The following is a 26,839-nucleotide window of genomic DNA, read 5'->3' on the forward strand; positions in this document are numbered from 1 at the left end:
GTCTCTATGGAAACAATAATTTGGAAATGATTCTGAATTCTATTGGAATGGCCCTGCACATTAGTAGAATTCTAAAATAGTGGCCATTAAAACATCTGGAATTTGTCTGCTTCCTTTGAGATTTGAATCTACAACATTTGTGCAACTATGTTTACTATTCTACACAGCTGCAAATCAATGCTAAAAGCATTTTGCAACCCCCACCAAACACACCGATTTAGATTACATTTCTCTTAAACTACATAAACAAAACTAGCCTGGTCTCAGATTTGTTTATGCTTTTTGGCAATGTAGATAATTCCATAAGGAGTTGGCAAGAGAGCAAACACAGACTGGTGCCAAAGCAAAAATACAACCTTTTAATGTCAGCTATGCAAATTGTGGTGTGTGAGAGTGCACATCTTCGACAAAAACCCCATGTAACAATCCACCAGGGTTAAAGAAAAATATCACCAGAAGGTGGCAGTATATCCCTGTCTGAGTATTTAGATTTTCAATACAGTCCATTTCCAATCAATCACCTTGGGAAGTCCAACAGTCCCCTAAATAAACACCGGTAAACAGGTTAATTGCATGTGTGAAAACAATATTCTGTGCACGGAGACATTTTAAGGACATTATACTCTGTTTGAAATGTAAATGTTGAGTACATGAAACATGTGAGTCATGAGTAAATGTACATGTATTGCGTTAGGCTACATGCATTCTTGCAGCACCAGAGAAATGTTGTTTATGACTTAACCTGCCTAGCCCAAGGTCAAAAGCAATGAGTTGCAAAATATATATTACCCTTTTAATAGGTTCTATTACACCGATGCTCATTGAGGGATTGATTTTTTTCCCTTTTGATAATTACATATCCATGAGGTTATACTTATATAAATGGGGGGGTCTGAACTGAAGGGGTTTGTGAATCTCATGCTGGAGCCTGTTCATTTATTCATGGAGCTTGATTGAGTGGAGATCAATGCTGGGGCAACCACACCAATCACACACATCAATCACACACACCAATCACACATACACTAATCACAGACACCAATCACAGACACCAATCACAGACACAACCGTAGCATAGGTGCCGGAACCACTGAAAACCCAGGGGAACTAAGTGACAACTGGTTAGAACTCAGCTAAATACACATATAGCTGACCGAGTGGATGCCTCAATGTGTTATCCATCACATAGACTACTACTGTACAGGAGTTAGAATCTCTATTGGTTGACGGCATTATAACATGTTACATCTCTGATGTGCTTTAGATGTGGCTCGGTGCACGGCTGAAGGACATTCAGGGGAAAGGCTCAAATAAATCCAAGGGGAGAGAATCTGATCTTTATGTATTTATTCAGGTAGTAAGCATCTGATGTGATCATCTCTGATGTTCTATAGCAGCATGACTCAGCATGTTCTGTACGTCAGCCAGGGCAGAAAGGTATTCCAGCTCTGTGTGTGGAGGGTAGGGAGTTAATAAGAAGGCAGCTAGGGTGCTTTTCTACTTCAAAGTGTGTCCCCCCACTACGGGGCATTAACCGAGAACATGTGGGTGTCGTGTTTTGAAACTAGGCGAGATGTGTGTGTGTGTGTACATATATATGTGTGTGTGTGTGTGTCAGTGTGTGTGAAGGAAAGAGGGCTTGAGGGGAGGGACAGGGGGTGGGTATATACTCCTCCAGAGAGCAGCAATGAGAGGAAGAGACAGAATCACAGAGAGAGAGAGAGAGAGAGAGAGAGAGAGAGAGAGAGAGAGAGAGAGAGAGAGGGGAGAGAGAGGAGACAGAAAGAAAGCGAGGAGAACGAGCGAGCAGAGAGAGAGCAGGGAGAGAGGAGAGAGAGGAGAGAGAGAGCAGAGAGAGAGTGAGAGCAGAGAAAAGGAGAGAGACAGCAGAGAAAGAGAGGGGCACAGTTTGCTCCTGCAGCGCTGCAAGGACAGACTGCACTGACAGAGGAGGACACACACACAGCCCAGCCTGAAGAGAGACATGTCTACATAACAGGACCATCAGCACACTAATCATTTCTGGACACTGACAGCAACACAGAACATAAATAGATGCCAAAGACTAGCACCTCAAAACAACCTCACCCTCACAGAGAGGGAGGTCACAGTTTGAAGGTGGAACAGTTTGAAGACGGACACAGTAAAGGTGAAGGAAGACATTTGTTCTGGAAGAGACCAACTAAAACAGGAGTGATCAACGGTATCATCTCCTCTCAGCGATCAATCTCTTGGAAGTGAAAAGGAGAGACTTTACAGTACAGGGCATTGGGCTGTGCTGCTCTGCCTTCAACACTCATACCCTTCTGTGCTGCTACTGCTGTTCCAAACCAGGCTACATCAGACAGTGGTACGCTGAAGGTAGCAGCTCTGCTCTACACTCTAGCTAGCTGTACTGCACTGACTGACTGGTTGACTGACTGACCATGAGTGAGTCGAAGAAGGGTGATCTGGCTATCCGGGATAAAGCCATCCTGGGCCAGCAGAGGCGTCTGAAGCAGGCCACCCAGTTCACACACAAAGACTCAGCCGACCTGCTGCCCCTGGATGGGCTCAAGAGACTGGGCACCTCCAAAGATCTGGTGAGTGGCTGTCAATGTCCCATTGGACTATTCTTATTCTGTTATTGGTGGCACTGTCACTTACATGAGTTCTATTCATTAAGTCACTGCAGTAAAATGTTTTGCAAGGGAAAACATCTGTTTTCTGTTGTAGAGTGCTTTACTACAGTGTTCCCTGCTCTTATTGAACAAGTTCCGATAGTCCCTCCCTCTAACGGTCTTTTGTCTTCTGTTTGCTGCCTTACGACCCTGGTCAGTGGCTGTCTGAAAGTGCCATTAGATCACACTCTATTGCTTGTACTGTGTCACTTTGACCCTTCGTGGTGGTGGCTAATGATGGCTAAATACATTTTGGATGAGACTTGGCAGATAGAAGGTGTTGAAATGAGCTTGTTTGGATAGTTAGTTGAAGAGGCTGTCCTCTGTTTGCCACCAGCTGCTTGGCATTGTTGGTGCTTTGGGGACCGTTGGGAGACAGGTTGAAAGACATGAATGTCGACACAGTATTCTGACAACACTGGGGTCAACGGTTGGCTGAATCTAACTGCATGATTTACTAGGTTTAAAATGCGGTGTAAAGTAAATGTACTAAGTCAATGACTAATGAGGTGGACCCTTGACTGACTATGATATTGCTCTGTTCTCTTGATGTCGTCGTCAGAAAAAGAGTTGAATATCAACACCATGCTGCTTTTCTATCAAACCTGTGGTGTTCCTATCATGGATCTACCGTTCACTGTTACCGCTGCACCATCAACTGCAATTTCCATTATCTGACGAGGTGTCAAGAGAAGAGGGTAGGCCATGTAACCACATAGAAGATGAAAGACTCGGTAGATACAGTAGGTACAGTAGATGAGAGGACTGCCTGTCAAACCCTGTCAGAGAACATGGAGCCTCAGAGACACAGTGTGGCCCTCACACGTCTCCTTCCATCAGTACACTAGCTATGAGGTCAGAGCGACAGAACAAACAGAGCGAGGCAAGTTAGATTAAGATGCAGGCGCACACCCACGCAGCCACCCACGCAACCACCCACGCAGCCACCCACATTCTTCTAATCAATGCATGACACACTGACAGAACACACTGTGAGACAGACCCACAGTCCCTGTTATGAAGTGTCCGTCTGTCCCCCACCATCCTCCCACCTCCTGCTCAATCAGCCCAAACTACCTCCCTAAGTCCTCTCTCCCCCAGTCCTCCTCTATGGACACAAGGGCTTCCTGTGATAATGGCTTTATTGCCCCACTGTCAACTCCTGACACAGTCTTGATTAGATGGCTGCCTCCCAAATTCCCAGAACGCACTCCAAGAATCTCCAGAATGAATGGAGAGCATCAGAAGTGTGTGTGTTTACACTGTCGGTGTGTGTGTGTTTACACTGTGTGTGTGTGTGTGTCAGTGTGTGTGTGTGTGTGTCTGTGTGTGATTACACTGTGTATTTAAAGCCAGCTTTCACAGAAGGCAGCAGCAGCATCTCCATGACTAACTTCCATCTCTCTCAACCCTCTCACGGTATATCTAAATCTCGTCTCTAAATCTATTTTCCTTTGCTCTCAGAGTTGAATTCTCTCACAAGAGCATTGTGGGAGGATAACAAGCTGTTATTTAGAGCGAAATTAAATATTTGTTGGAGCCTGTCTGGTGCTCTGGATTCTATTCACACTCTCTATGCAGTGAGAGAACCTGGAGGTAACTGTCTCCTGCATCCTAAATGGCCCTCTATGCCCTACACACATAATGCTCTGGGCAAAAGTAGTGCACTATATACAGTAGTAAATCAGGTGCCATTTTGGATTCACCCATGGTGTCTGACTTGTAAACGAGCTTCTCCATTCTTCTGAATATAAACAAGAAATATTCAGTGGAATATTTTATTACAATGGTGACAACAAGAGAGGATGATGCCACTGACACACTCAGGCTCTTAAGTGTATATTTACAGTCACATGTATAACTTTATGGCACTTTGTCACGATGTAATGCAGTCAGAGCTGAATCTTTTCTGCATCACCTCCAACATGCAGACCACATCTTCTGAATGGCAGCATTTAATTCTACGACCTTACTGGGATAAATCCCTCTTATGCTAATACCAATTATCTGCTCATAGGAAAGAGAAAAGAACTCTGATTCATACCTCATTTGCTAGAAACCCCATTCGATGGAGGAAACAGGCCACAGGGGTTACAGAATGATTTGCATGTCATCTCACGGCCCTGCATCACATTGTAATGGCCTCGGAGCCTGAACGGCAGAACGCCAGAGAGGCAGCCATTGTTACAGCGCCCCCGCCGTGCCTCGCTCTCCATACTGACTGTCAAAAGCAATCACGCTCCGGGTGGAGACATGGCTAAAGTGAATTGTAGAAGAGCAGCAGGAGTGTCCCTAAGGTGCGTGGGGCTACTCTGAGACCAAACAGAAGCCAGCAGATAGGCAACAACAGGGTAGTGATGTCACCTCACAGCTGAATAGACAGACAGTATGTGTGTATATGTGTGTGTGTCTGTCATTCTGAAATAGTGTTCATATCTCAAGAATGCTCTATTATCAGTCTCATGGGTTCCTTCCCCTATTGAGGAATGATGAACATTTGTCCTCATTATCATTCTCAAGTCATTAAAATAGAACTACTCCTGGTGTAAAAGCACACATTGAACCACGCAGGGCTTCTTTAGATGTACCCTGGTTTGCCCCTCCGCTTCAGCTGAGCCAGTACATCATTTAACAGTATAGAGCCAGTTATATGAGTGAATGTGTTTTGGCTTCGGCTTCTCTCTCTCTCATCTCTCTTCCTTTTCTCTCTCTCTCTCTCTCTCTCTCTCTCTCTCTCTCTCTCTCTCTCTCTCTCTCTCTCTCTCTCTCTCTCTCTCTCTCTCTCTCGCTCTCTCTCTCTCTCGCTCTCGCGCTCTCCCGCTCTGGTAATCATCCTATACCAGAGCCAGGGAGCAGTGAGCATGAAAAGGGCAAAGACAACCCACCATTCAATCGCAAGAGCGAGGGAAGGGAAAAGCAGAGTGGAGGAAGTGTCTGGACTTGGTGTCTGGGTGTCTGGACTCACTCACTCAATGTGATCCCTTGACATGTCCCTAAGAAGTTTGAGAAAAGTGCCCTAACTCTGACTGTGGAGGGCCATGGTGAATTGATTCAGGAGACATCTTAGGAAGGTTCTACTGATTACCATTAGAACCCAACACTGAGCCAATAAGTCCGGCTGACGAGAGCGAAGGTGAGCCCCCCTCTGACTTCAGCCAGACGAGGACCCTTCTCTCTATCCCTCCACACTCTCTTCCTACCTGTTTCTCTCTCTCTTCTCTGCACTCTCTCACCCTCCCCGCTCTCTCTCATCCACTCTCTCCCTCTCTCAGTTGGCATAAGCTTTGATGGGCGGCAGCAGACAGACAGCCGCCTAAAAATACCTGGGTGAAACAGACAGGCACAGAGACCGAGGGGATGGCAGAGGGAGAGATTGAGAGTAGAAAGAGAGAGAGACAGAGAGGGGAGGGAGAGAGAAGAGAGGAGAGAGAGAGCAGATGTGTCGCTGGCTACACCCTGATGGTTTGTATGACAGGAAGCCAGCGGCTGGGGACCTTGATCCAAATGGAAAAGCAGGCATTAGCAGAGTCATGTGACTTCAGCCATGACAGAGAGAGGAGCCTGTTGCAGTTAGATAATTAGCCCACATGGCAATTATGCTCTAATCTCTCAGAGAGTGAGAGAGAGTGAGAGAAAAGAGGACATGCCATGACAAAGAGAGGGAGGGAGAGAGAGAGAGAGAGAGAGAGAGAGAGAGAGAGAGAGAGAGAGAGAGAGAGAGGGAGGGAGGGAGGGAGGGAGAGAGAAAGAGAGAGAGAGAGAAAGAGAGAGAGAGAGAGAGAGAGAGAGAGAGAGAGAGAGGGAGGGAGAGAGAGAGAGAGAAAGAGAGAGAGAGAGGGAGGGAGAGAGAAAGAGAGAGAGAGAGAGAGAGGGAGGGAGAGAGAGAGAAAGAGAGAGAGAGAGAGAGAGAGAGAGAGAGAGAGAGAGAGAGAGAGAGAGAGAGAGAGGGAGAGAGAGAGAGAGAGAGAGAGAGGGAGGGGAGGGAGGGAGGGAGGGGAGAGAGAAAGAGAGAGAGAGTGAGCATCATAGTGACTGGTTTGAACTGGAACACTGTGGACGTGTTCCGAGGGAGGTCACAGCAAGACGCTCATCAGCCGAATCAGCAGTCTGCAATATGTATTAAGAACACAGAGAAACAGTGTGTGTGTGTATATGTATGTGTATTTGAGGAGGGCTTGAAATTATGGTATTGGTATTGGTATTCATCAATAGTGTTATACAGTGATAACAACAGTCATATAAATATTATATGTCATGCCAATAAAAAAACAATTTCAATCTCTACTCCATACTTTCAGTACCAGAAAGGCAATGGGAAGTTATACTCTTTAATTACAGCTAATTGAAGAGAGAATTGATTTCTAGAGACCAACTAGGGGAGAGACAGGAAGGGACAGGAACCTTCACATCCTTTGTACATGTTTAACCAACCATCACAAATCACTATTTAAGACTCATCCAGTCATCATCTCTGCTGGCTGAAATGAATGATGGCTAATCATGATATCAGCCAATATAATCTAATCTGCATGAACACTGATGGATGCAGACAAAGATGAGCCTAATTCATAGCAGGGACGCCAATTCCAAGTGAACCACTTAGCCAATAAAGACTACCACCTATCAGGGTGCATTTACAACCATAAAGGTCTGACGTATGACTGCTACCTTATCCCAGGGGGGATTCAATAGGGGTAACTCCATATTTAGTGTGACAAATCAAATGAATGCCTTGTATGATCTATTTGGCAAAACGAGACAGTTTTGCATGTACTCATGCTTTTGCCATTTGACGGTTGGCACAAAAGTGATGAACGTGTCCACTGTGACAGCTGAAACGGAATAAATAATCAACGTTTACTCGCGGTATTTGGTCGATGTATTATTTAGTTGTTGTTGCAAAAAGCCCTGAAATCATACTGCTTACTTCAGCACGCCATCTTGTCTCTGAGGATGTCATGGCTAGAAAAGAGACTAGACAGACACAACATCAGACATTATTATAATCTTTGTCTCCAAACGGGTTATTTTACAGCCACTTTCATCCCTGTCCCTGAAACCAGACAGAAGACTAAGCACATCTGCCAAAGTGCAGCGCTAGAACAGGGAATTGCATTTGAACTTTATAAAAAGGCCAGGGCACATACTGTATGGCAGTTCACAACCACTGTACACAGGCCGCTTGTTGTGGACAGAGGATCTGCATCCAAACAGTCTGACCTCGCTGTGGCTGCAGGGCAATCGGAACCTACAACAGCCAGCTGCCTCCTCACTCACATGGAGCAGGGGGGAATTACATTGGGTACACTGCTGTCAGCTTCAATCTGCTCTGCTCTTTGCCAGTCAGAGAGTAGCACTGAGGAGGGGAAGTATGGGGTAATGGAGATTTTCTTTAACTGATTTATAATAATGGGATTTAAAGGAAGGTTTCTCATTGGGTGGGGAGGCAGGCAACCAGGCAACTCTTTGCCTCTCCTGTTTCTCTCTCCCTCCCTCCCTCCCTCGACTAATTAATGCTTGTCAAAGTTTCAAAGAGAAATATGTTTATTTCTTCATTTTTTAAATTTCCTCCCAAGGACCAAACAAAAATCCATAAATGTAAAAAGAAACACACTGGGACGGTCAGTCAGGTAAATCAGCAGTTCCACAGACTGTGTCTGTGTCTGAAATGACAGGGATACTATGGGGCTCTGGTCAAAATAGGGAACAGGGAGCCATTTTGCATTTGTGGACGCAGACTGCGACTCCTCCCTCCAGGCTGTGACTCCTCCCTCCAGATAAACCTTTAGTAGTTCACCCAGAAAAGCCCCTCCATCAACCAGCCACACATTTACCTGGGTTTATTATCTCCCTGTGTGTGTTTTGGTACACGTGCTGTTCATTACAGCAGGAAGGAGCGGGGGGATACGTGTTGAAGTACCCTTAATCATTGTCGGATTTAGATCAATTATCTGATGCTGCAAGCTTTGAGAAATGCAAATGAGAAAACTGCTGCAATTACACCTTTTCTGTGTTGCCTTCAACAAGGCTGGTGCTGATGGAAGATAGAAGACTGAATGGTGGGGGTCAAAGGAGAATGACACACTGCTGGTTTTCTAATGACATCTTTGATAAAGGGCTGCAGACATCGAGATAAAACCCGTCTCTATGGGTGTTGATAGCAGGGAAGGTGAGTTTGAGTGATGTCAAAGGAACCACATGGGGCTTGATTTGAATGCTTGTCAGATATGACACAGTCAGAAAACAATGTCCACTTAGTTCCAGGACCATTATCTATTATAATAATAGATCACTATGATTCAGGCCCGGTCCAAGTGGTCCTGTTGATTGATGTGGAGCAGACATCGAGCTGCTCATTGTGAAAAGCCTATTCTGGGGAGGGCTCCTGTGGAGAGGCCTTCTTCACAGCTTGTGTCAGAGCTGACTAACACAGATCAGCCTAACAACTACATGGTCAGCTAGAACTGAGGCTGGGTTGGGAGGACAATAACATACAGACTGGTAGCTTCTAAAGTACCCAGATGAATTGTGTAATGCCCAAACTAGTTGCTTTGGAACAATACAGAAGGATTTTTCTATCTAAGTTCCATGTCCTCTGGGAGTGATTGAATACCTCTTACATCCCGTATCCATTAACCTTGGTTGGACTATGAGGAAGCAACAGCAACAATATACTTTTGCCTTCGCACTGGTAGAAAACAGTGAAGGAGGGGAGAGATGGGAGGGAAAATAGTAGGAGATGTGGGAGGGAGAACTAAAGGGATGACAGATAGGACTGGGATGTGTATATGAAGAGAGGAATACAGTGTGACCCCTAGGTGACCTCTAGGATGACAGGGTGTGTTACAGAGAGACAGATGTCAATCAGTGTTGTGGAGCAGGAGGAAAGCCATTATATACACTGCGCACGCACGCACACTCACACACACACACACACACACACACTCACACACGCACACTCACACACACACACACTCACACACGCACACTCACACACACACTCACACACACACAATCTGTCGTTCTGCCCCTGAACAAGGCAGTTAACCCACTGTTCCTAGGCCGTCATTGAAAATAAGAATTTGTTCTTAACTGACTGGCTGAGTTAAATAAATAAGAGGACAGTATTATAGCTGGGATCTCTCTATCCCTCTTATTCTCTCTATCCTTCATTCATTATCTCCCTGTCTCTACCCTCCTAAACTATCCCCTCATCTTCATTCATATTGTAAACAGGTAGAACAAGCTGCAGCTTCCAGCACTGTGTAGAGAATGGAAATTAGCCCTGCACATTGCACAATACAAAACAAGGATGAACAATACAATCAACTGAGAAAAGAAGGGGACAAAATACCAGCGTGGCATTTATCCTCCTCCTTCCTCTCCGTCTTGCTCCATCTGTTCCTCAGTCTATTGGGTATGATTGCGCAATCGCAGTATTTTGGACAGTCAACCCTCTGGGGATTTGTGCTCTTCGTATCTGGGTGCAATACAATACAATACTGTGATTACAGGAGTGGGCCATGTAAATACTTCATTTATATGCAGAGAGAGCAGGATACAAGGTAACAAGGCTATGAGGTTTTCTAATAACACTAACATACAGAGACAATGTAAAATAACATGATTTATTATAGAACTATAAAATAACTCCATCAGAGGTGGCATTGTAACACAACATAGTAATGAGGCTGATTGTGCTGTGATGTCCTGCAGCTGCTCTCAGTAATAGTATATTTTAGAGGAGGCACTAGACTACAGACTCTAGGCTTCATACAGAACGGACACCTGCTCGTCTGCTGAAGGTGTTGAGGAGGTCAAGGGTCACGTCTGTGTAAACTCTCACCAGACACTTCCGGTGTGACACAGAGCCTTTAGAGAAACTGCAGTCTCCCACAATACCAGCAGCAGAACCCACCTACAGATGTAGGATCTTCATTTGAGCCTCCTCTCCTAATGCAATCTTGCTGACTTTACAGTAGCCATCGCTCAGAGATTTTGAAATGAATCGTGAATAATGCTGAGTGAGACGCACAAAGTTACAGACGCACAAATATCATACCCCCCCACCCCCAAATTCTGTTATTGTAATTGTTAGCATGTCTTGGGGGTTTGAAATTTGTGAGTCTGCAACTTTCTCACTCATAATTTTTCATGATTAATTCAGGACTATCCTTAATCACGGTATCATCCACGTTAATGTAGAAGTGTTTAGAAACATATTCTATTCTTATTTACAATAAAAGTGATTCCAAAATGACACAATAGATTATTTACCATTCATTTCTATTGGGCACAAAATTATCTGAAACGCAACCAAAACAACCAGTAAATCCATCCAACATGTTTGTAGAGTCACAAGCTTGATGTAATCATCACGTGCCGGGAATATGGGACAAAATACTAACCTTTTGACTACTTTAATACACATGAGTGAATTATCCCAATACTTTAGGTCCCCTAAAATGGTGGGACTATGTACAAATAGGGCTGTCATTTCCAAAACGATTCACCCGATATGGATGGAAATACCCTCAAACTAAAGCTGACAGTCTGTATCTTAACCTCATAGTCATTGTATCATTTCAAATCCAAAGTGCTGGAGTACAGAGCCAAAACAACAACAAAAAAGCCACTATCCCAATACTTTGGAGTTCACTATATACAGTATACCCACTGAAGTCAGAGAAAAGTCAGAGAAAACAAGATTCCTGTTTTTGCTTACCTATTAATTTGACCTTGATCATGTGGTTATCACACATACGCAGACCTGCTTCTGGGTGCGTGTGAAAGTGTGTGTGTGTGTGTGTGTGAGAGAGAGAGAGAGAGAGCTACAGTATATATGAGGGAGCGAGAGAGAGAGAGAGAGTGCATATAAGCCTGATTACAGAGAAGCCTCTGCAGAGAGCACTTCCTCCCTGATCAATAGAACACCTACCCACAGAGGTATACAGAGGCCTGATACGATCTATTGTGTGAGCCAGTATGAGAGCACTGACCAGTAATCACTTTGACGGGCTGACAGGGAGAGCTGGAGCACAGGAGAAATGAGCCCAGGAGGAGACTGACAGACAGTTCGGCTCTGATGTTGTGGTCATTACCTGAAACCTTCAACACCTCAACTGAACTCACAATGAGGCCCCAAAGGTGAGATTTGAGACCAGCAACTGTGTGATACAAGCAGAACAACTGTTTTGTAGGCTACGTACTGTACAGACATGCACAGTGCAGATAAAAACACATCAAATTGGAGGCGCGCCTACACACACATAAGCGTGCACACACGCTATTTACAGCTAACGATGTGCCTCTGGCAATAGAGACAATGGATGTTTTTCAGCAGCAGTTATGATATCTGAAATGACCGACATCCTCCTTCTGGTGAATTGATACTGTTGGTTTTGCTGGTGTTTGCTGACCTTCTGTTCACTTCGAACCACATGGCCTCTTAGAAAAACTATTTCCATCTTTCTCTAGAGTGACTCCCTACTGGAAACAATTAGATTACCATGAGGCTCTGGAGCTCAAAATTCTATTCATTTTAGATTTATCACATGAAAACAATTGTTCAACTCAGCCATTGCCCACCAGTTGTTTTGAAATGGTTTAAAATCGAATTTCTTGTTCGTCATCCAGGCAAGTATCAAATCATAAATCAACAGTTGCCTTAATATCGCTATGGAATGGGGTTGGTCTGAGTAACTGAACATGAAAGCTGTACAGAACACTAAGATAGAAATGTATCATATTTAAAGAACTCTCTGTCCTGAAGAATATGGAATCATCATAACATTCTAACATTGAACATCAGCCAATTTGTTCTATTAATTGTTTTTATTGAACCTTTATTAAACTAGGCAAGTCAGTTAAAAACAAATTCTTATTTACAATGACATCCTACCGTGGAACAGTGTGTTAACTGCCTTGTTCAAGGGCAGAACAACAGATTTTTACCTTGTCAGCTCAGGGAGTCGATCCAGCAACCTTTCGGTTACTGGCCCAACACTGTAACCACTAGGCCACCTGCCGCCCCTAGCTGGTTCTCTTTTCTATTTATTTACCATTCCAGGTCTACTGTGCACTACCTATTAAAACTAAAAGACCTATTAAGACTAAAAAGCACTTTCAATGGAGATTCTCCAGTGACATCCTTTTGAGTCACCCTGCCCCCATCCCAATGGACATTTATCATTGCCACAGTTGTAATATGTATATATTATTATTTTATTATCGATTTTTATTACATTTTTATAGTTTTTTCACTTTGTCGTGCATTGTTGGATCCTGGAGCGCAATCATTTCACTGTACCCTGTAATTACATCTGCAACCCTGTATATGTGACTATTAAACTCTCTAATCTAATCTAGTCCAGGACTAGGATTAACCCATTGAAACTGGTGTCTGACATCCCTGTCTCCTGGTTACAGCAGCCCCACAGCATCGTGCAGCGCCGCCTCATGGCGGGAAACATCACACAGCTACGTGGCGAGGCCCGCGTGGGGAGACCCTCGCCCCTGGTCGACAGCAAGGAGGGGGGTGCCGGCGACGCAGAGGAGAAGAGCGAGAGCACGGCTGACGACTCCACGGAGGAGAGGGATTCGCCAGAGGAGAGCGAGAGGAGCCTAGAGACGAGGTCGGACGAGGAGGAGGACAGCAGCGAGGCCGGGGGGAAGACAAGCAGCACGGCTGGGAACGATAAAACAGAGGAGGGGAGGAAGGAGAGGCAGAGGACGGAGAGGCATCTCACTACCCTGCTGGTCCAGTGCAAGGTATGCTTGAACACCCATCCTTCTTCCTTCATTTTGGCCTCATGGGTTTTTTATTCACCTAAATTAAATCTCAGATACTATTGTGTTCCATTCCATATGAGAATAAAAGAGGAGTGAAAGGGAGAGATAAAGGGATAGGAGGAGAGAGAAGCACTCAGAGAGACGACAGTGACTCATCATTTATCCAGATGATGCATTCCCTCATTGTATTCCACTGAGCCCGCTTTCATCAATTCTTAATGGCTTTAATGCTAGGGTTTGTAGAGTACCCATATCGGGCCCTCTGTACCCCTCAGACACTCTCGTCACACTGTGTCTGTGGCTAAATGAAGAGCTAATGTAACACACTGTAACAGTGACTCCTCCACACGCAGGATCAACAACAGCCTCATAATGAAGTCAACACACAGCTGAAGACCCCATCATACTAACATCACAAGATAATCATACGAACAACATTGGTGGAATCAATCTATATGCAAGATGGGAAGACAAACCAGTAACGCAAATGCATTGAGTTCACTGCCAACATCATTTATTTCAGTGAATGAATAGCATTCAATGAAATACTGACTCTGTATGTTCAGGCGCCATTATTTCTGCACACAACCCACTGACAACCCACTGACAACCCACAGACAACCCACTGACAACCCACAGACAACCCACCTACTGCAACGTAATAATTGGACTAACTTTAAAACACCATACTGCACCCACCCACAAGTATTGATTGTCTGGAACACAGGCTCAGACTGATGAAACAACACCTACATACACGAGACTAACCAGGCATCAACTTCGCTGAGAGGTACAGAAATATACCCCCAGTTAAAGGAGTTTGACCCTGGCGGCAGAGACTACTGTGTACTTTCCCTCCTCCAGATCACCTCACCTGAGTCACTCTGTAGACCAAGGATGACTGCCACACAAAAAACACCCACTCAATTGCATCCTTTCTGACCGATGTCTTGTCATCGCAAGGCAGTGTGGTGTGTATTTCCAATGTCCCCAGTGTATTTCCAATGTCCCCAGTGTATTTCCAATGTCCCCAGTGTTACCTAGCAGCATTTAACTGACTGGCTTTCTGAATCACACCTGCCTGAATCATACCTGTGAGAGCATTCAAGGTTCCAACAAATCAATGTGGTTTGGAATAGATGGAGCTTTGTTGATGAACTCATACACATACAGTGCCTTCAGAAGGTATCATACACCTTGACCTATTCCACATTTTGTTGTTACAGCCCGAATTCAAAATGGATTAACTACAATAACTTTAACTACAACCTGGCACAGCCAGAAGAGGACTGGCCACCCCTCATAGCCTGGTTCCTCTCTAGGTTTCTTCCTAGGTTCTGGCCTTTCTAGGGAGTTTTTCCTAGCCACTGTGTTTCTACACCTGCATTACTTGCTGTTTGTGGTTTTAGGCTGGGTTTCTGTACAGCGCTCTGTGAGATCTGCTGATGTAAGAAGTAATTTATAAATACAATTCATTGATTGATTGATTGATTGACAATAAAAATCTCACACATCTACACGCAATACCCCATAATGACATCCCAATACCCCATAATGACATCCCAATACCCCATAATGACATCCCAATACCCCATAATGACATCCCAATACCCCATAATGACATCCCAATACCCCATAATGACATCCCAATACCCCATAATGACATCCCAATACCCCATAATGACATCCCAATACCCATAATGACATCCCAATACCCCATAATGACATCCCAATACCCCATCATGACATCCCAATACCCATAATGACATCCCAATACCCCATAATGACATCCCAATACCCCATCATGACATCCCAATACCCCATCATGACATCCCAATACCCCATCATGACATCCCAATACCCCATCATGACATCCCAATACCCCATATGACATCCCAATACCCCATAATGACATCCCAATACCCATAATGACATCCCAATACCCCATCATGACATCCCAATACCCCATAATGACATCCCAATACCCCATCATGACATCCCAATACCCCATAATGACATCCCAATACCCCATCATGACATCCCAATACCCCATAATGACATCCCAATACCCCATAATGACATCCCAATACCCCATAATGACATCCCAATACCCCATAATGACATCCCAATACCCCATAATGACATCCCAATACCCCATAATGACATCCCAATACCCCATAATGACATCCCAATACCCCATAATGACATCCCAATACCCATAATGACATCCCAATACCCCATAATGACATCCCAATACCCCATAATGACATCCCAATACCCCATAATGACATCCCAATACCCCATAATGACATCCCAATACCCCATAATGACATCCCAATACAATACCCCATCATGACATCCCAATACCCCATAATGACATCCCAATACCCCATAATGACATCCCAATACCCCATCATGACATCCCAATACCCCATAATGACATCCCAATACCCCATCATGACATCCCAATACCCCATAATGACATCCCAATACCCCATCATGACATCCCAATACCCCATAATGACATCCCAATACCCCATAATGACATCCCAATACCCCATAATGACATCCCAATACCCCATAATGACATCCCAATACCCCATAATGACATCCCAATACCCCATCATGACATCCCAATACCCCATAATGACATCCCAATACCCCATCATGACATCCCAATACCCCATCATGACATCCCAATACCCCATAATGACATCCCAATACCCCATAATGACATCCCAATACCCCATAATGACATCCCAATACCCCATAATGACAACGTTTTTTTTTTTTATGTTTGCAAATGTATTTAAAAATCAAATACAGAAATATCTCATTTTCATAGGTATTCACACCAGAGTTAATACTCTGTAAAAGCACCTTAGGCAGCGATTACAGCTTTGAGTCGTCTTGGGTATATCTGTATCAGCTTTACACACCTGGATTTGGGGACTGTCTCCCATTCTTCCTTGCAGATTTTCACAAGGTCTGTTAAGTTAGATGGGGAGTGGTGGTGAACAGCAATCTTCAAGTCTTTTCACAGATTTTCAAAGGGATTCAAGTCTGGGCTTTGGCTGGGCCACTCAAGGACTTTCACATTCTTGTTCTGAAGTCAACCCAGCATTGCTTTGGCTGTATGCTTGGGGTCATTGTCCTGTTGGAACATAAATCTTAGCCCCAGTCTAAGGTCATTTGCACTCTGAAACAGGTTCTCATCAAGGATCTGCCTGCTGTCATGTGCTTTTTTCTTAGGAATGGCTTCTGTTTAGCCACTCTCCCATGAAGACTAGACTGGTGAAGTTCTGTAGAGACGGTTGTCCTTCTGGCAGGTTATCCCTTCTCAGCCAAGGAACTCTATAATTCTGTCAGAGTGGTTCTTGGTCACCTCCTTCTTGCCCGGTTGCTCAGGTTGGTCGGACAACCAGCTCTAGGCAGAGTCTGGGTAGTTCCATATTTTTTCAGTTTCCCAATGCTGGTGACCACTGTGCTCTTGGAAACTTTCAACACTTTATACCTTTCCACAGATATATGCCTCATCACATTTATATCACAGAGATCTACAGACTTCATGTTATAGTTTATGCTCTAACATGCACTGTCAACTGTGGGACCTTACTGTATATAGACAGGTGTGTTTTATTTCTATATCATGTCCAAACAATTGAAATGTCCACAGGTGGACTCCAATCAAGGGGTGTAAATACAGTACCAGTCAAAAGTTTGGACACACCTACCCATTCAAGGGTTTTTCTTTATTTGTACTATTTTCTACATTGTAGAATAATAGTGAAGACATCAAAACGATGAAATAGCACATATGGAATCATGTAGTAAACAAAAAACTATTGAACAATTCAAAATATATTTAGTATTTTAGATTCTTCAAAGCAGCCACCCTTTGCCTTGATGATAGCTTTGCACACTATTCTTAATTTGTGCCCTTGAAAACCAAACCCAGAATCAAACTGAAAACACCTTTGAAACCTTTAGACATGCCTCCTCGTCCTTCATTTCAAAAGGTTAAGTATAAAAGAAAATGTCAACGAAGTTGAATTTCATAGTGGTTTTTATTAACACCATCATTTGCCAAGTGCAAGATGAGTTATGGTATGCTGAGATAAGTTCATGAAGTGCCATATGAAAAGAGAGCTATAACAAGGCACAATAAAAACATTCATAAATCATTATCCGTAGGCATTAGATAAACATGTATGAAGAGAGCTTTACAAGACAAGATATAAAAAATGTAAAAAATATCTTGCAAATATAATCAGGTAAATGTGCATTTGAAGGAGAACTGTGACAGACAAAAACGCACCAATCTAGAGTTATGCTTCAATAATAAGGTAGAGCTGACAGAGCTTTACAAGACACAAAATATATGTACTATATATTTTTTTAAGTATAAGGCCCCTAGATAACACATAGATGGACATATTTGGAGCACATAGTTAGTCTGCCTGACTGGAACTCATCTACTATCCTTGGCAGCATATTGTGAAATAGAACCCCATTCAGTTTAGGGATAACATCAGCACAGAACTTCACATCAAAAGGCACATCAATAACAACCTGCTCAGATGGAGCCCAGACAAGCAGTTTGCATCTGTACGAATATTCAAAGATAAATACACAACTCAGAGGACTAAATGTCAAGAGGGAATTCATTATCAATGGAAATAGTTGTTTTTCTGTAATGGGGAACTGAAGATTAATGGGTCAGGGACACGGGAGGTTCTCATTGGTCCGTATTGTCTATATGTTGAGCCTGAAAGAGGATATTTGTTATTTGGCCATTGGCCCAGTTTTAAAAAGGAAGGAATTCTAATTGGTCAACCACAGGCTAGGGTTGGGTTATAAACTACATCCTGTCTCTTTGTTCAGAGGAGAAACATTGAGGACAGGGAAGAATAAACATCTGCCACCTACTTTCAAGCATAACAACAATGATTTGTTCTCTTTGAATAAATATATTTTTCTCCCACTGATTTGCTTTGGGGTCTGTGTTATTGAAGAATAACATCAACTGCTAACACATCTTTCCAGTCATGAACCATTTGCACCTGCATGTAGTACCCACGGGCTGCATTAGGTTTCCGCTGAGGAACCCCATCCACCAGCTTCACATCGGTGAGTTTGCCAGAGAACAGTTCAGTCAGAGACTCACACTTTTTAATCAGAAGAGGACATTTGATTTCGAATAGCTCTTGAGAGTTTAACACTCCATCTGGGCTTGGAGAAAGACATGGCTCTTTGACACTCAATACTGTGCCTCTACTCTCCAGACTAAACCCATCCATGTGTAGGCCACCTGCTCGTTCTCCTTGCCATATGTGCTTGTGGAACCTGGGGGAAGAGATGCTCCCGCACAAAGTGGTCGGGATTTGTTGGGTTGCGCACACAAACCTTCTTTTCTGAGCTAGCAGTGATCCGAAGTTTACGCGTGTCATACAACGCATGGGAGACACTCTGTGCTTTAGTGGCCTTCTCCAAGCTGGCACATTTACACTCCTCCAGCTTAACATAAACGTCACAAAATGAAAAGCATTTCTGACACTGCATGTTAATGCCGTGTTCACCATAAGGCTGCTGTAGCTGTGTGGCTGCTGCTGGAACCTGACGACTGTTGAGTTTAGCTTTGATGCAGAAGGCACCCCACTGGAACATTGGCCCCTTCCACAGCGCACTTAATAAAAGTTTTGGAATGGTATGCAGGAGTTGGAGGTGGAGATGGAGAAGTGGCTGGGGTGATGTCAGAGAACTCGTCACTTGGTTTGTGACGTTTGAAACAGATCTCGCTCAACCTTTTTGGAGCTAAATTCCGCTGCGTCCCCAGAGTGCCACTGGCATTGCTCATCTGTACAGGACACCCCTGTCAATCTTCCATATGTAACGGATGTGAAACGGCTAGCTTAGTTAGCGTTGCGCGCTAAATAGCGTTTCAATCGGTGACGTCACTTGCTCTGAGACCTTGAAGTAGTAGTTCCCGCGGCTTTTGTGGAGCGATGGGTAACGATGCTTCGTGGGTGACTGTTGTTAATGTGTGCAGAGGGTCCCTGGTTCGCACCCGGGTATGGGACGGTCTAAATTTATACTGTTACACATACACAGCATTCTGCACCTTCAACAAAACACCACTGTTAGAATAGTCAATTACAGTACAGAACACTAGTTTACATGGTGTTCACAGCTGACTAGTTTACACAGTCTCCTTTTAACTGGTAGGTTTAGGTTATGCTGGTAATTTCCTATTCGATTGTAAAACTCACTGTGATTCTGTACCTACCTCATTGCCATTTGAGATTAAACTGATATACTTACACAATGAGCCATTGAAACCAAAAAGCGTGTATGCATGTTGTACTAGTTAACGTTCTGGTCAGTGATATGGTATCATCACAATTAGTTAGTAACTAGCTAACGTCAAACGTATCAGTCAAAGAAAGGGTTATGATAAACAAAAAGCCAGCGAGCTAGCTACCTTCCATAGTATTGCAGCTGCATGCCCGCAAGACTTCCCCTGACCTGCAACACAACAACACCCTGCACTCTCCACCATACCAACAGATGATATAAGAATCCAGGCAGAATGATGGTGTGTTTTGCTCTGGCTGGGCTGGACATCTGCTTTGAGGAACAGCAGGTTGTCATCCTCAAGACAGTGAATAATAGCTCCTCACCTCTGACCCATCCACACCGAGAGACGAGACAAAATAATTGAAGATGTCTTCGGAGGCGATATTCAGCCATTTTTTCATATCGTCCTCCCACTCTTGAATAATCCGCGGATGTGGCACAGACTTGCCATTTGACTTTTTTTTTGGTATGATCCCACGACATTTTGAGCTAGCTAGCTAACGTTCGCAAAAAGGCAAGAACGTCACAACGGAAGCACTCTACAAAACAGAACGTTTGGACATTGTTTTCTTTCTGGGTTCATAAATAAGGTGAATACTTAAGCAATAAGGCCCGAGGGGGTGTGGTATATGGCCAAAATGCCACTGCTTAGGGCTGTTCTTACGCACGACACAATGCGGAGTGCCTGTGTAGCCGGTGCTATACTGCACCGCTGTAACTCTGCATTGTGTGTGGTTGATTGAGACTATAAACGTGGACTTTGGACATCAGGTAGTTTTAATCAAGCAGAACTCACTCTCTGCATCCTGCATCTGCATCCAAAAGGAAATAAAACATCTGTAGAGCACATCTGTTCTGAGAATCGTCGCCTCTTTCTACAACAGATGCACAATAGGAGGGACTGGGATCATTCGAGGAGCTAGCCATCGTTCACACATACAATAGCCTGCTAATACCTTAGCTAGCTATTAACCACATGTTGAATTCAGAATGTTGAAATCATCCTAAAAAGTACAATTACAAGTGCATCTTAACAATACCATCCACTTATGAGTAACCTCTAAATATACATCATTATTCATGAACAAAACACTGTGTGTATGACTTTGTACTTAAAAGAATCAAACTTTTCTGAAGACAGAAAAATCGTGCCTACCTCTCTCAGTGCATCAAAATGATTTGAGCACGAGCACGCTGGGCAAAACGTAAGTACACACTCCCCTTCTCCCAGGATGCAGGCATGCATAACAAATCAACACAACATATTAATATATGCACCTGGTGAAATTCACATAGTACTTTAACAACTGTTACACCTGGATACAGCCCATAGCTTTGGTATATTGGCCATATATCACAAACCCCTGAGGTGCCTTATTGCTATTGTAAACTGGTTACCAATGTAATTAAAGCAGTAAAACTAAATGTTTTGTCATACCTGTGGTATACGGTCTGATGTACAATGGCTTTCAGCCAATCAGAATTCGGGGCTCAAACTACCCAGTTTATATTTCGTATTTTTGCGAATGTAGTACGACAACCGGGAACTTTTGGCATACTAACCTTATCCATACTATTACCAATAAGCATACTATATTCTCAATTTACGTCACAAGTAGTATGGTTAGTGCGGTTAGTATGAGTATTCGAGCACAGCTACTGTGTATGTGTTTGAAGTGAGTGGTTCGCCTGGGAACATTCCATGGGGATCAGCATATCTTTGATCTTGTTTGTTTAATTCATTTTTTTTAAGCGGCTAAAAGCTCCATAGTTACCCATTAATTCCGGAGCCATTTTTAAACATCACAGAAAGGAAGGAATTTTTCACCACTCAGGCAGAGACAAAAGCACACGTTTGCAAGCTCAACTATATTGTGTGTCGGGGACTACATTTTTACACCCAGCCACAGCAACGGGATTTGATGTCCTAGTGGGCTTTAATCTAGGGGGTAAAAATGCCCTAGAGCCAAGTCGATGTATGTGTGATACAAAGTGAAAATATGCTTTCTCAGGATGTTTTATCCATCCATACATCTATGATTCATTTATCCACCCATCCAACTTTTATCCAACCTTTATTCATCCATCCAACCTTTATTCATCCATCCAACCTTTATCCACCCATCCAACCTTTATCCACCCATCCAACCTTTATTCATCCATCCAACCTTTATCCACCCATCCAACCTTTATTCATCCATCCAACTTTTATCCACCCATCCAACCTTTATTCATCCATCCAACCTTTATTCATCCATCCAACCTTTATCCACCCATCCACCCATCCAACCTTTATCCACCCATCCAACCTTTATCCACCCATCCAACCTTTATTCATCCATCCAACTTTTATCCACCCATCCAACCTTTATTCATCCATCCAACCTTTATTCATCCATCCAACCTTTATTCATCCATCCAACCTTTATTCATCCATCCAACCTTTATCCACCCATCCAACCTTTATTCATCCATCCAACCTTTATTCATCCATCCAACCTTTATTCATCCATCCAACCTTTATCCACCCATCCAACCTTTATCCACCCATCCAACCTTTATCCACCCATCCAACCTTTATTCATCCATCCAACTTTTATCCACCCATCCAACCTTTATTCATCCATCCAACCTTTATTCATCCATCCAACCTTTATCCACCCATCCAACCTTTATCCACCCATCCAACCTTTATCCACCCATCCAACCTTTATCCACCCATCCAACTTTTATCCACCCATCCAACCTTTATTCATCCATCCAACCTTTATTCATCCATCCAACCTTTATTCATCCATCCAACCTTTATCCACCCATCCAACCTTTATCCACCCATCCAACCTTTATTCATCCATCCAACTTTTATTCATCCATCCAACCTTTATCCACCCATCCAACCTTTATTCATCCATCCACCTATCAAACCATTCATTCAAAACATGGTGGATGTTAGAGAAGGCTTGAGATGAGGTACAATGGCTCAGAAACCACAAGGTAGTACTTCTGACCTAGCAAGGACACAGAGGTTATGTCACTGGGTTGTGTTAACTCGTGTTCATGGAAGCATATCATTATGTGTCCACTCGGTTGTCTTTCCCTCTCCATCGAGAGGGGGCGGGTGTGACATCTTGTTCCGTTCTCACTCTTGCGGATCCACCATATGCTGTGAAGTGTGAACATGTTTTAAATCCTCCCTCCATAGTTGCGTGTTTTCACCAGCATTGCCTGTTCTCCCTTCCACTCGAAGAAGTGTGATTTGTCATATTCTAATAAGAGCCTTAAGATTTACAACAGAAACTTCATTATAGAACATTTGACATTTATATTTGAGTCATTTAGCAGACACTCTCATCCAGAGCAACTTACAGGAGAAATTAGGTTTAAGTACCTTGCTCAAGGACACATCGACAGATTTGTCACCTAGTCGGCTCGGGGATTCGAACCAGCTCTCTTTCTGTTACTGGGCCATTGCTCTTAACCACTAGGCTACCTGCAGTCATTAGAATCTGCCGCAATGTCTGCTTCCCCTTTACCGTGAATCACTGCATTGTGACATGAAGTGCTCTACGGCAGAACCACTGGGAGATGTGGAGGAGGATAAAGGACCACCACCCTGGCTGAACACACACACGCACACACACAGGCTGGATGACAGGAAATGAGACAGATAGGATGCTTTAGGTACCCAGGAGAAGACAGCACTGCTGATCCTCACTTCAGAAGTGTTGTTTACTGTTCTATGGTTCTGGCTCAGAAGACAACATCATGTTGCTCTTGTACAGAAGATGTTGCCCTTGAGCATAATGGTTTTGGACGAGCACTATTTTGAAGAATATTCCGCAGGCTCTGCTGATTGGGCTAATATTCCGCTGTCTAGTAATGCATTCAGGATGATAAAAGCATGGAGAGGCCTCAGATAACATGGGATCATCATCTTTTTCACAAAACAAGCACAGTCACGTGCTCTAATGGTTGAACTAATAGTCAACACATCCACTGGAGTGAGACTAATTTCATAGGTGTGTTTTTCTAAAACAGTCATGGTTGGTTTGGTATTATCTCTAACCATGAGGCAGAATAGTCCTGCATCATCAGCACAGGCTTCATGGTCTAATAGTCTCTGACTCAGACAGAGGATCAATACAAATGTGATTGCATATAAACAACTATACCAAACCTAGAAAACGCCTAGTCTTAAACACTACTTGTAATTGGTTGGGAAATGTGGCTTAATAATGGACTACTAGCACAAATATGACCAAAACTCTATAGAGTCGGTAAGCCTTTAATTCAGACTTTATATCGTAGTTTGGCAGTTTTACAGGCAGGCACTTGGCAGGCGTAGCAGAGCTGTTGGGACCCATTTGATGAAAAGCCTTTTGTAATCAAACAGATCTATTTCACTAAAGCCGCAGGACAAATATACGCGTTCCTGTCTGATGTTCTCTCCTTTGTGCGAGTATAAGTGTGTTGACTATACACGTACACTGTCAGATAACACTGTAGTTGTTATGTTGTATTTCCACAGTGCTGTGACACTGAGGTGAAGGCTTCCATCAACACCGGGAGTCAACACAACCGCATCTCCAGCTCCTGCTGCAGGAGGCTTGGGTGAGAGGCCATATTCTCCCTCGCTATCTCTCTTTCTCCGTCGACCTCTACCACACCCATCACATAACACTCCTGGGTCCAGGTTTGCCAACCAGCACCGAAGTACAGAGTGCCAACACACACATTTGAGTTCCACAGGCACTCACACAACCACAACCAACATCAGACTGCATCAGCATCAACAAACTGGCCTGTGAGAGACAGAACAAAGTAGCGTCCTAATAACCTCTACCATGGCCGTGTTGTGTGTTGCCAGATTGGTTCCCACCCAGGAAGGTCCACCCTGTGAGCAGACAGAGGGCCAGGGCTCTGTGAGGGGCCTACAGCTGCAGCTGGGCAGACAGAGTGTCCAGTGCTCTGCCCACGTCACCGGTAAGGAAGGGGAGACCACATATTACATCACATAAACATTTAAAGCAGCATTGCAGCCAGTTGTATTGACTGTCAATGAAGCAAGAGAGAGTCCACTCATACAGGGTAGGAATACAGGTGTTATGATAGTGTCAATGAAACACTTTTGTTTTTCTTTCTCCGTAAACATACAGACTGTGACAAACAAAATTGAATTGAATAATACTATGGATTGGACAAGTACACTTGATTACATAAATCGCTGGGGTTAAACAGTAATGTTCCTGACATGGATCAATACAAACCGTCTGGGTGCTATCTCACAATGACCACAAGTCATTTTCCACACCATCAAGATTACTTCCCTTTACCAATGTCAATACAAAACCCCCTGGTAAAACCCCCCCAACGAATCAGTGCCTAGACCCAGCACTGTGTTGCATCTAGGTACTGATCATTAACAGACGGTAATAGATTTGCTTACTGGCTGTGTTATTCCTGAATGCTTTGCTCTAAAAAGTCAGCTGTCTTAAAAGGTGTTGGAGATGCGCTTGGCAGCCAATGTGTGTGACAGCGTGTGTGTCTGTGAGAGAGTGTGAGTATGTGTGTGAGAGAGTGTGAGTGTGTACTCAGTGTGCAGCATCTGCTCCTGACCTTTCCTATTCAGCAGCCAGGGTCAAATCACAAAGACAAATAACACTGAGCAAGCAGGGAGAGATTAATATCTTAATGGTTGAACACACACACAGAGCATGCACGCGCACACACACACATATGCACACACACACACACACACAAGCACACGACGCAGATGGGAGAATTGAGAAGTGCTGATGATTCCTGTTAGTTTTGAGCTCATTTATACAGTGTTAATTAATCAGTCAGCAGGAGACACGGCAGGTTAGAAATTCACTGTTTCTTATTCTGCTCTCTCTCTCCTCTTTATCTCTCTCTTCCTCTCTTTGTCTCTCCTTCTCTCTCCTCTTTATCTCTCTCTTCCTCTCTTTGTCTCTCCTCTTTATCTCTCTCTTCCTCTCTTTGTCTCTCCTCTTTATCTCTCTTCCTCTCTTTGTCTCTCCTTCTCCCTCCTCTTTATCTCTCTCTTCATCTCTTCGTCTCTCCTTCTCTCTCCTCTTTATCTCTCTCTTCCTCTCTTTGTCTCTCCTTCTCTGTCCTCTTTATCTCTCTCTTCCTCTCTTTGTCTCTCCTCTTTATCTCTCTCTTCCTCTCTTTGTCTCTCCTCTTTGTCTCTCCTTCTCCCTCCTCTTTATCTCTCTCTTCCTCTCTTTGTCTCTCCTTCTCTCTCCTCTCCATCTCTCCACAGAGGATGAGGTGTTTGAGCTGTGCCTGGGTCTTCAGACTCTGCAGGAAATCAAAGTAAGTCCTCATTAGTGTCGCAAATATGTAAATGCTGTGTTTGATCTGCCATCCTCCCTAAATCTCCCCCAACTTGAACTTCACAGCTAATGAAAATTACTGCTAAAAATAATCATAGGAAAAAGGGAGGCAGACATTGAATGTAGCAATTAGATTATGCAGAGACCTTAGTAACACATTGAAGATGCCGGTTCCTATCAGAACACATCAAGTAATATCAGGTTAAAACAGAGATGGAGACAAACAGGTTTGTGTTATGTTATCTGAGGGTTACGGCTGTCTGCTGGCGTTGCCTGGTGAGGACTGCAGGTGAAAGCAGACAGATAAGACAGAATTCAGATCAGCACATCTCACTGAGGTTTAAAATGCTGCCATTTCCCCAGGATATACCAGGAAATGACAACATAACGTGACAATCAACAAACAGAACAGGAGAGGAAAACACAAACAGAATTCTGTCTTAGAGGGTCTGAGAGGGAAAGTAGAATTAGGGGTGAGACTAATTGCGACCATTTCTCACAGAGAATCAAATTAATTAGACTTTAAGAGTACACTGGAAACCAGATCTCCGATTACGCAAAAGGACCCCCGGAGGATCCACGATACCGGAGCCAATTCTCCTTCCAAGTGCACCTAGTCTCAGTATTCATCTCCCTCGGCAAAACTCAAGATGGGAACTCAATTTAACTCAA

The 26,839-nt window shown here is 43.8% G+C and overlaps 1 protein-coding gene across 1 annotated transcript in view; it reads left to right on the forward strand.

Annotated features, from left to right (window-relative positions):
* The first annotated feature begins 1,696 nt into the window (after positions 1-1,696).
* Positions 1,697-26,839, forward strand: part of LOC109910308 (nuclear receptor-interacting protein 2) — a 28,308-nt gene continuing 3,165 nt past the window's right edge. The window contains exons 1-5 of the mRNA XM_020509460.2: positions 1,697-2,582; positions 13,089-13,430; positions 24,337-24,419; positions 24,676-24,791; positions 26,095-26,147. Of these exons, the coding sequence (XP_020365049.1) occupies positions 2,427-2,582; positions 13,089-13,430; positions 24,337-24,419; positions 24,676-24,791; positions 26,095-26,147 (750 nt within the window). The 5' untranslated portion in view covers positions 1,697-2,426. The remainder of the gene's footprint in view (positions 2,583-13,088; positions 13,431-24,336; positions 24,420-24,675; positions 24,792-26,094; positions 26,148-26,839) is intronic.

The sequence above is a fragment of the Oncorhynchus kisutch genome, linkage group LG19, assembly GCF_002021735.2.
Source record: "Oncorhynchus kisutch isolate 150728-3 linkage group LG19, Okis_V2, whole genome shotgun sequence".
In the NCBI taxonomy this organism is placed as follows: domain Eukaryota; kingdom Metazoa; phylum Chordata; class Actinopteri; order Salmoniformes; family Salmonidae; genus Oncorhynchus; species Oncorhynchus kisutch.